At 58.9% G+C, this 10223-nt stretch overlaps 1 protein-coding gene across 1 annotated transcript; it reads right to left on the bottom strand.

Annotated features, from left to right (window-relative positions):
* Window positions 1-2518: 2518 nt before the first annotated feature.
* On the bottom strand, window positions 2519-9367 carry C1QTNF6 (C1q and tumor necrosis factor related protein 6). The gene is made up of 3 exons (XM_012638043.1): window positions 9251-9367; window positions 6543-6792; window positions 2519-4777 (listed from the first exon to the last, which is right to left on the bottom strand). The coding sequence occupies exons 2-3, from the start codon at window positions 6784-6786 to the stop codon at window positions 4230-4232; spliced, it is 792 nt and encodes a 263-aa protein (XP_012493497.1). The 5' UTR covers window positions 6787-6792; window positions 9251-9367; the 3' UTR covers window positions 2519-4229.
* Between the last annotated feature and the right edge of the window lie 856 nt (window positions 9368-10223).

Raw genomic sequence — 10223 nt, 5'->3', positions numbered from 1 at the left:
CTCCCATGTCGCAGAGGAGCTCCTGTGCAGATCCCCTTCCCAGGAAGGCTGAGGACTTCCAGATACACCCTACCCAAGCCCATGGAATGGATCCAGTCCACCTAGTCAAACAGCAGGTCACCAGGGACATGCCCAACTCAGCCACCTGTATACCAGCCACCTGACCTGTTTCTAACTCAGGCCACCATCCGATCACCCTTTCCCCCTTACTATTCCCTGCATTTGCCCCAGGTCGCCCCACAAAGCAATGGCAAAGTGGAGGTGAGGTCCCCTGATTCCCCTCTGGGGTATTTTTCATTTCCCAGGGCTGCTTCCTGTCCTGGCCCTCCTCTCCATCCCCTTCCTTGATGCCTAACACTTCAGGGAGGGAACGTCATTTTCAAAATACATATAACTGGGAGGGATTACCCTGGAGGTGGCTAATGGGCATTTGACCAGCTCGCTGAAGTCGCGGGGACTAAGCCTTGCAGACCTCCTGGGGGACGCTGTGCCCCGCAGACCTGGCAGCAGTTTCCCAAGGGCCCTTGTCCAACCCCCACCAAGGACTTGCCTGTTGAGAGAAGTTCCATCGCAAAGATCTAGTGGCTCTTACCACCCATCAGGGCTATGCCACCAAGTCAGGAACTGGGATCCAGTGCAAAAAGCTGGCCCAGAAAGTCTGGGCGCCGCACCTGAGTCGCGCCGGAGGAAGGGTTCACAGCGGGTCAGATGGGACGCCGGAAGGGCTGCCTGAATTCATACGGCCCAGAAATGTCTGGCGGTTCTGGCTTCAGTTTGCAAAGGACAAACTTTAATCCTCCTGCAGGTACTTGGCAAGAAGTTCCAAAAGCTTTGCTGCCTCAGCAATCAGTAAACCGCGGTCCTTGTGCTGCACATGACAAAGGCTCCTGGCTGGCACTCCGGACAGCCTTTGTCCCGAGGGCCCAAGCTTGAGCTGGTTAGGCCAATTTTGTATAAACAGAGCCTGGACCAAAAGCACGCCGCAGGATGGCTCCCCTGGGTGGCCTCTGACACGTGAAGGGTCTCTTCGCTGAGAGCCACAAGGCACTCAGGTGTCGTGAGAAGCCTTCCCTCGGCAGCCAGGGGGGCTCCCAGGAAACAGAGACCTGCGTCCCCCTCTGCGGGTGGGCTGCCGGCTGGGCTGAGTCCTGGGCAGGTGCGGATGGTTGCTTCTTTGTAGCGTGCTTTGTCCATGCGGTGCCCAGAAAGCCGTGAGACACAGCAGGAACAACACGGAGCAGGGAAGGGTGCCCCATCAACTCAGCAGCAGAAGCGACATTACTTCAAATATACGAAGGGCTGTCCGGAAAGTATCCAGCCACTGTTACTGTAACAAGAACGGTTTGCACCACCTCCGTGTAACCTGGCAGCCACGGAGCGTGGACTGGGATGCGCATGCGTGAACAATGATGATGTCACTGTAGTGGTCAGTGGGCGCTAGACGCCGTTGAGTGAGCATGCGTACTGTGTGGCCGTCGCATTCTAAATGACTGCGCGAGTAGAGCAGGCTCTGCATCACATTTTGTGTTAAGCTTGAGCATTTCCTGCGGAAACTATTCGGATGATTCAGAAGGCTTTTGGGGACGGTGCAATGAGCGCGGCGCAAATAAAAGTGGGGCACAAACGCCTCAAAGAGGGTCGAGAGTCTATTGAAAGAGATCCACGTTCTGGAAGGCCTGCGACAAGCAGAACACCTGAGCATGCTGAACGTTAAGAGACGCTGGGAGAGCTGTGTGAGGTCCCAAAGTGCCCACTTAGAAGGGGACTGAGGCGTCATTGTCCTATGCATGATGTTTCTTGTACCTCGTATCTTCTTCAGTAAATGTCTCTATTTTTCATATTACATGGCTGGATACTTTCCAGCCAGCCCTCGCATTTACGTGAGGCCGACCTAGAAAGTCAGAAACCGTCAACATACCAGAGAGACGGAGCCGTCAAGGTGTTCCGCTGTAAAATGTCGTGCGTGTTTTGCTGCAGAGAGTATCCAACAGTTCTCCTGTAGATGTGAAACACAAAACACGAGACAGAGTCCCCAGGGGAGGGCCTGTGGTTTGTTTGACTCTTCTGAGTGCCTCCCCAGAACGCCAGTCCATGGATGTTCTCCGAGGGGAGTGACAAATGGTGCTCTGAGCTGCAGGCTCTGTGCCACACAGTAGGTGCTCAATAGGTGCTGGTTCAGGGTGAATGTGGTGCTCACTAGGCAACCTCACCAATCCTCACAGCCACCGCATGAGGTAGATTATCATCATCCCCATTTTACAGACAGGAAACCGAGGCTCAGAGATGTGGGGACCTGCCCGAGGTCACGGCCAGGGAGCGGCACAGCAGACCGAGTGGCTGTGTGAGTGACCGAGGGCACTGGTTTCTTTGTGGGTGGGGAGCACATGGAGTGGAGCCCTGGGCTGCCCTCCCTCTCTCTGCAGCCCTGGATCCTGGCCCCAGAGGGACCAGCCACCCTCCCAGGGCAGGCAAAGGGACCCAAGCAGAAAGAACCAGTCTGGATCGCCAAGAGGACACAGCATCCTTTAATCACGCTGGACAAGCAGGGAGGGGCGCGGGCAGGCCGGGGTGGTCATTGCACCAGTCTTCCTGGCACTGGCTCAGGCCCTGCTCCGATGACCTGGCCACGTGGCCATGGCTCCCGTGGCTGTGAGCACCAGAGACCACCCCCTGGGGGCCCTCTGCCCCGGAGTCTGCAGAAGCACCAATAGGTGGCGGCCGCCCCTCCCTGGGAAGGTCAGGCCACCTGGGGTGGGGGAGAGGAAGGCTGGGGGCCGCCAGGGAGAAGAGACAGAGGCCTGCTGTCCCCTCCTTGCCTCGCCCTCCCCCAGTGCCTTTCTGGGCAACATGGCTCAGAGGAGGGCCCCTGAATGACCTGGAACGTTGCCTGCTTCAGGCCCCCATGCCTGAGGAGCGCTCAAAGCCTCACGCCTTCCGTCTTGGCCCATCACCTGCCGGTGATACGGGGCAGCACCAGGCCGGAGGAGGGCTCTGTGGGCAGCAGCTGCCCACCAGGGCCTTAGCACCTTGATAAAGCCTGGAGAGTTGGGGACACTGGGCTGGTGTGAGGGGCAAGGAGGGTCAGAGAGCACCTAGGGACAGACATCTGTGTCTGACAGTGGCTGGAAGTCCTGGGGAAACTGAGGCTCAGAGACCTTTGGCAGGAGAGACTGAGCAAGGCCCTGGCAGAGCCCTGGGAGGAGGCTGGGAGGGGATGCCAGTGTGGGGGGCAGGAGTCCTCACAGGTCACCACGCCGGCTGTGCGGGGAGCTGGGGGTCCGGGCTGCACTCCCCAGGGGCCCCCTCCACCCCCCAATGACTCCAAACCCCTGAGTCCTCTCCTCGCAGGACCCTTGACCCGGCCAAGGCCCCTCTGGGGCTTGCTTTAATGAGGGGCGTTGGGCAGGAGGAGGGCGAGGAACGGGAAGGGGATACCCCCTACCTCGGGGAGCAGTGTGTTAGGAAAGACCTGCAGCGCCTGGACACCCAGACACAGACCCGCCCAGGAGAGCCCTGCGTGCTCTCTGCGTCTGCGTAAAATCTCCACGTACTCGTCTGTCTCCCCACCTGGGCCGGACAGGTGCTCCCTGAGGGCAGGGGCAGGCTGTGTCTGCCTTAGCGCACCCTTCCCGGGCCGGCACAGAGACGCTCAGCGTTTGGTGAGTGAGGAAATGAATGGTGGCCACAGAGGAGACAGAGAGAAGGCAGAGGGGCAGTCCTAGAGTAATGGGAGAATTCCAGAATGTTTGGAAGATTCCAGAATGTTCAGAAAGTACTGGGATGTTGGGAAAGTTCTAGAATGCGGTTACTCAAGTGTGGTTCGTAGACTGATAGCATCGGCGTCACCCAGGAGCTTGTTAGAAATGCAGAATCCTGGGCCCCCTCTGGATGCTAAATCAGAATCTGCATTTTAACAAGAGCCCCACGTGATGCACGTGCACATTGAAGTGTGAGAAGTGCTGGGCTACATGGTTGGGAAAGATCTAGAATATTTAGGTAGAAAGTCTCTTAAAATAGATCCAAAATATGAGAGAGGAGCAGAAATGGTTTGGGAGGGATGATGGCGGTAAGGAAAGTAGGGGGGCCTCCCCAGAATGCCAGGTCTTTGGGGACCACCTGCCCACCCCACACCCGCTTACAAGATGCAATCCGAGCCCTGCAGGGGACGGGACCTGCCCACGGCCACCCGGCACATGAGCTGCCCCTCTGGGACGGTGACCTGGAGGCACTCAGTCGTCCTCAGGCTTGATGAGGTGGCCGCTGAAGGTGATGTAGGTGTCGACGTCGTCGCTGTAGACAGCGTTCTCACGCTCGCGCTTGAACAGCCGCACCCAGACGTGGTCGCCGGGCGCCAGGGCCAGCATCACGCTCTGGCTCTGCATGATGCTGCGGTCGCTGGGCTGCGCGTACAGGATGACGGCCGCCTCCTCGTTGTGCACGACGTGCACGTAGGTCTCCTTGAAGTTCCAGCTGTGCACGTTGAGGCTGAAGAAGTAGAGGCCGCGCAGGGGGGCAACGAAGCGGCCGGCGGCCATGTCGAAGTGCCCGTCGGGGTTCACGAAGACCGTGTCAAAGAGCAGCGGCTGGAAGCCCTCGCTGCTGTGCAGGGCCGTCTTGCGGCCCACCGAGAAGGCCGAGAAGTGCGTCTGGCACGGGGCGCCCGGGCTGCCCGCCTGCCCCTTAGAGCCCTTGCTGCCCTGTGGGCCACGGTCCCCCCGGGGACCCTCCTTGCCCAGCTTCCCTGGTGTGCCCAGTGGGCCTCGGTCCCCTTTGTCACCTGTGGGACAAGTAGGGGAGAAGTCAGGGCGGGGACCTGGGCCTGCGCCAAGGAGGTCCCCACACCACATTTGTCTGGGGAAGGCTCTGCCCCTGCCCAGGCCCAGAGAAGGAGCTGGCGTGTATTGAGCACCTGCTGTATGCCAGACGTTGCCTCCCCACGCACCCCTCTAAGAAGACACCGTGACCATTTCCGCTTCACAGAAAAGTCAAATGACTTGCCCAGGGACACCCAGCTCAGGAGCAGAAGGGGCGGCACTCAGAATCTGGTCCGTCCCCAGAGCAAGCTTGTCCCCCTCGCCCGGCAGGGAGGGTCTGACTGTGGTCCCCGGGAGGCCAGGCTGGCAAGGACGTGGGTCATGGTGGGGTACACTGTGGGTTTCTGAGGGAGAAGCCCGGGTTAGGAGCCAGGCATTTCACGGTCGGGGTCTTGGTTTTCTTGTCTGTATTTTGAAGAGGATCGTGCCCACCTCACAGGGGCATTTGTGAGCCCTCCACAAAGTGTCCTATGGGAAAGCACTTTGCAAACTCCGCGAGCATGAGGCAGGACGGTTCACCCAGCGTGGTCCAGCCCACCTTGACCTGCCCCGGGGTCTGGCAGCACCTGGTCCCCAGGGAGGCACACCCCTGCCTGGCCCCTAGTCCATGCTGGCCTCGAACACAAGAAAAGCAGGTGGCCACCCACGTCTGGAGGGACCTGACCCCACACAGTTCCCTGCTGCCTGTCACGGTGCCGCAGCCACACCCTTGCATGGCCTAGAAGGTCCTGTGCTTTCCCAAGGTCCCCAGGACCATGCGTGGGGAAGGGGCAGAAAGGAGGGCACAGGCCCTTGGGGCAGAAGCCTGGAGGGAAAGGGGCTGTGGAGTGGCCCTGTGGAGAGCTCAGGAACAAATCCGGGCTCTGTCCCTGACAGCTGTGTGACCCCAGGAGAGCTCCTGCCCTGGGAGACTCAGTTTCCCCATCTGCAAAGTGGGAGGCATGATAAAGCGTCACACTCACGGGGCTGTTGTGAGCAAAGACAGAGGCTGAGGATGCCCAGGGCCTGGCCACTGCCGTCAGCCATTCCCAACCCCCATACGGGAAGTGATTTGCTTCCTGCCCAGTGCGGGAGAGCAGGGAGCCAGCCTTCTCCTGGACTGCCCTCAGGGCTCCATAATCCTGCCCTTGTCCCCTGCCTCTCTTGTCCACACCACATCAGAGGGACCCATTTGAAACCTAGGTCCAATCAGGTCTCTCCCCTGCTCAAACCCACCTCTGTTCCCCCCACCCCACTCAGAGGAGCCCGAGTCCTGACTGCGGCTGATAAAGACAAGGCCCTGCACAGTCTGAGCCCTGTCACCTCTCCCGCCCTGCTCCTGAAACGCTCCAGGCCCACCCTGCCCCGGGCCCAGGCTGACCACCCCCCACGCAGTGTGCAACCCTGTGCCCAGACCTGCTGTGCCCAGACCTGCACTCTCAATGCCCCTCACCCCGACCACCTTTGCATCCCCCGGAGTATTTATCACCAGCCAACATTCCGCCCCATTAACTTGGGGAATACGTTTATCGCTCCTTGCCCACTCCCATGAGAAAGGAGCCCAGGCCGTAGGCATCTTTGCCTGGTTTGCTCCCGCGCCATCCTCACCGTTCAGAACAGCCCTGCCACACAGTGGGGACTCAGTAACCACGTGCATGGAAGAGGGTCTGGGACAGTTCTCTGTGCTGGTTCTCCTGTTCCCCCCGTCCCCTGGCCCTCCCTGCCCTACCAGGCGGGCTAGGTACTCACCCTTCAGGATGGTGATGTTAATGTAGGGCCTGACCTCAGGCAGGACATACGGGAGGGCGGACGGAGAGGCTGGGGACACATCTGCAGCATCAGCAGGGGTCAGGGAGTCACAGCACCGTTGGCAGCCCCCAGTGGGGGTGGAGGCCACAGCTTCCCTGGAGGTGGGCTCTTCTGTGGGGACCCCAAACACCAAGAGAGGGAGCAGGAGGGCAGCCCAGAGGGGACCCAGGGTGGCTATCCCCATGGCGACCTGGAACAAGGAAGGAGGGACAGGAACTACATTTCACTCAACATCTGTGATGTGCCAATGTCCAGGGTGGCTGCTGCTACCCACAGCAAGCGCGCTCCTGACGGAACTCGGGAGGGAGTGTGATTGCCCCCAGTTAACAGACAAGAAGACTGAGGCCTGCACAGGGAAGCAAGTTCCCATTAGGAGACTTGAGGCAGGGCAGGCCTGGACACTGCGTCCCCGACACCCAGTCCATGGAGGCTTCTGCCACCCCCGTGCCTGGGAAGGGGGAAGTCCTCTGCACAGCCACAGCCAAGACGAGGGTCCCAGGAGGCCTTTGCTGGGGCCAGTGAGAAGATGGCCCAGCTGCCCATGACTGGTAACCACTGAGACCATCAAATGCTTTTCCCACCCTCGAGCCTCTCTGGCTTGTTTTCTTGGCATTGACTCCACCATCAATTAGTGGACACAAGGGACGAACACAAAGGATTGTACAAGCTTGTTCCCAGGAGAGAGGACGTGTGGCTGAGCCTACACTCTGGCGCGAGAACACCATGGTTCCAACAAGAGAGATAGGAGGGTTCATTTATTCCAGCAGACGGTAAGAACGTGTACGAGAGAAAACCAGCAGGGCTATTCACGGTGATGCTATGACTGCATCGTCGAGAGGTCAGGAGCAGATGTGCTGAGTCGTGGACTGCACTAGTCGTGGACTGCAGGCCGTCACTAGCCTTTACAGTGCCTTTGTGCCAAGTAGAAGGCAATGCACCTCTGCATGGACAAATTAGAAACAAAAAAGAAGTCCCCTTTGGAGGAATGCAAAGCTGAGGGTGTGCAGCTTCGCAAGGGCTGGTGCTAGCCCACTTCGCCCTTTGGCACCTTTGTGTAGTCAACAACCTTTACAACCTTACCCAGAAGCCCTGCTGGGAAAGCTCCAGAGAGAAGGTGGAAGGTGGTTATGTCAATCATCATATACCTGCCAATCAGCTGCCAAGGTGGTAAAGTGAAATTAGGCGGCAGGACTAGGAGGTCTGGAAAATTCAAAGGAGCAGAGAAGTCCAAGGGTTTGGGAGGATCTGTCTTTGGCCTTGGCCAAGAAGGGATCCAGAGTTCCAGGAGAGGGGCAGGAAGCAGCCTGGACACCAGGCTCAGGAGACAGGCCCGGGGCTGGTGGGCAGGAAGCCAGGCAAAGAGCCTTTGAGGTGGTGGCAGCCTTTGGGGGCTGGCGGTGAGTTATCGCAGAATCAGAAACTCAGCTTTTGAACCCAGACTGGTTTTTACACTTCTGGCGTTTCTTTGTTTATTTCCTTTTTGTTCTCCTTTAACATTTAGTACAATTCAAAAATATTTTTCTGTGGTTAATACATGTAGAGAAGATACAATTATTACTTTTAAAAATACCAGACTATGTCACTGAGCACTGAGGTAAGAGCGGGTTTGAAGGGGCAGGAGCCCTGTGCTCTCCCCCCACCCCCCAGCTGGGCGGTAATAAGAGGCGGGGGCGGGCAGTCTGCAGAGCCTCCCACCCTTTCCTGGAGGGGACCCTTCCCTAGCTCCGCTCTGCCCACCCTGGTCGAGTCTCCAGGTTCTGCAGGTCGCAGCCTCAGAGGGCCACATCTTCCCTCCCTGACGTTGTCATTCTCACCTTTTACTTGTAAACTACAGATCTCAGTGGTTTCGAGAAGAGCAAAATTCCTTTCTTTTTCCTGGCCATAGATGTGACTCCATGAGAAAAGCTGAGGTCTCAGAGTCAGAACTGAGATCCCAGCGCAGTTTACAGGCTGTGCGACCTATGGCTAGTGGCTTACCCTCCTTGGGCTTCCCGCTCCTTGACACTTGCAAGGAGATGACACCACCACCTCCTTCCCAGGTTATCTGAGAGGACTGCAGTGCAGGAAAAGTGCGTGGCTTGCAAAAGACTTTTAAAAAGTATGTTCTGACCTCTTGCCTGTGCCTGCATGGGATGGGAAGAAACAGAACTTCCCCCAGAGGACTGGCATGGTTTGGTGACATTTCTGTTTCCCATTGGCTCCAGCCCGATGGGAGTCAAAAGCTCAGAGACACAGAGCCTGGCCTGAGGGGCAGGAAGCAGGAAGCCTTTAATGAGAGGAATAAGAATAATAACCACAGCTAGGATCACTGACTAGCCCCGGGGGAGGGTGCCAGGCAGGGACCATGGCATCAGGGGGACTTTTGGGGTCCTCGCTGCTTCCCCTGGGGGTTTGGGACCTCTGTGGGGGAGAGAGGCGGCAGGGCAACCTTCTCAGTCCAGGGTCCAGGAAAGCGGAGCTGAGCTGAGCTGGTGTGTGTCCAGGCAGGGCGGTACAAGCCAGGAGCAAGGGGGGCTCTGCAGGGGCAGCAGGGAGTGGGGAGGGGTGAGCCTGAGAGGCTGGCAGGTCAGAGGGAGAGAGCAGGGCCCCAGATTTGTCCAGGAAGTGAGGAGGGAGGAGAGGAGTCCCAGGAGCCTCAGGTCACTCACCTTGTGTCCTGCGGCCTCCCGCTTGGCTCATGGATCCTGGGCCACTGCAGGGCCTCTGGCTCCCTGGCCCATGTCAGCAGCACTAAGTGGCTGCTGGCCCAGAACCCCAGGCCCAGCTGCGGAGGGCGGAGGGCGGGAGGAAGGGCCAGGGCGGGAGCTGGGCTGAGCTGGCTCCCAGCGCCCCTCCTCCTGCTCCCTCCCTCCGGCCTCCGCTCTGCCAGACAGAGGGGATTTCCTTTGCTTAACTCTTTGGTGGGCCAAGGGGGTCTCGTTTGATTCAAAGGCCTAGAAAGTCAGAGCAGGAAGGGGTCAGAGGTGCCTTCATGTGTGGACGGGGAGCCTGCTAGCTCCTTCTTCCTCCGTTGTAACACCTCACTCACGCTGCAATGGAACAAGAAGGCCAGTCCCTGGGTCCCTCCTGCCGGGAACACGGGAGGGCTCAGTGCCTGTCTGCTGAGTGAGTGAGCGGGCGTGACCTCCTCGGGTCATACGTGTGAGGGTGGCAGCCAGGTCAGTCCCCCATATCATGTACACCAAAGTCCTCCTCTCCGGAACCCTGCCAATGTTACTGGTTCATCCTCCTGGTCTTCTAGAGCCCAAGAAGTTCCTAGCAGGGCAGCCTGCGTGCCCCTGGATCTGTGCAGCGTCCTGCCTCAGTTTCCTTCCAGTGAGGCTGGGGGGAGTTTGGCGAAGGCTGCAGCCCTGGCTCTTTGCCCTGGCTTCTGGGGCCAGAGATCTCTGTGCAAAGACAAGTGTCTCGCCCTCCCCCACCCTCCCCTCTACATGTGTTAGGACTTACTGCCTGGGCCAGGCCTGTGTCTCTAGGGGCTTTCGGTCCCCACAGGGTGTCTCTGTCCATTATTTCACCTAGCCCACCCCGGCCTCGGGACAGCTGGGAGAGGGAGCTGGAGCCGGCAGCTGAAGTGCCTTGCCCAGGGCCACACGGCTAGGGGAGGGGAGCCCACCACCCTAC

This window comes from Propithecus coquereli, unplaced genomic scaffold, assembly GCF_000956105.1.
Source record: "Propithecus coquereli isolate 6110/MARCELLA unplaced genomic scaffold, Pcoq_1.0 Scaffold126, whole genome shotgun sequence".
Taxonomy (NCBI): Eukaryota; Metazoa; Chordata; class Mammalia; order Primates; family Indriidae; genus Propithecus; species Propithecus coquereli.
Note: the sequence above shows the minus strand (reverse complement) of the source record. Positions and strands in the feature narration are given on the sequence as shown.

Coding starts and splice junctions, on each gene's coding strand:
- C1QTNF6 (XM_012638043.1), bottom strand. CDS start 6,786: ATGGGGATAGCCACCCTGGGTCCCCTCTGGGCTGCCCTCCTGCTCCCT. Junction 4,778..6,542: donor TAACATCACCATCCTGAAGG/GTGAGTACCTAG, acceptor CTTGTCCCACAG/GTGACAAAGGGGACCGAGGC.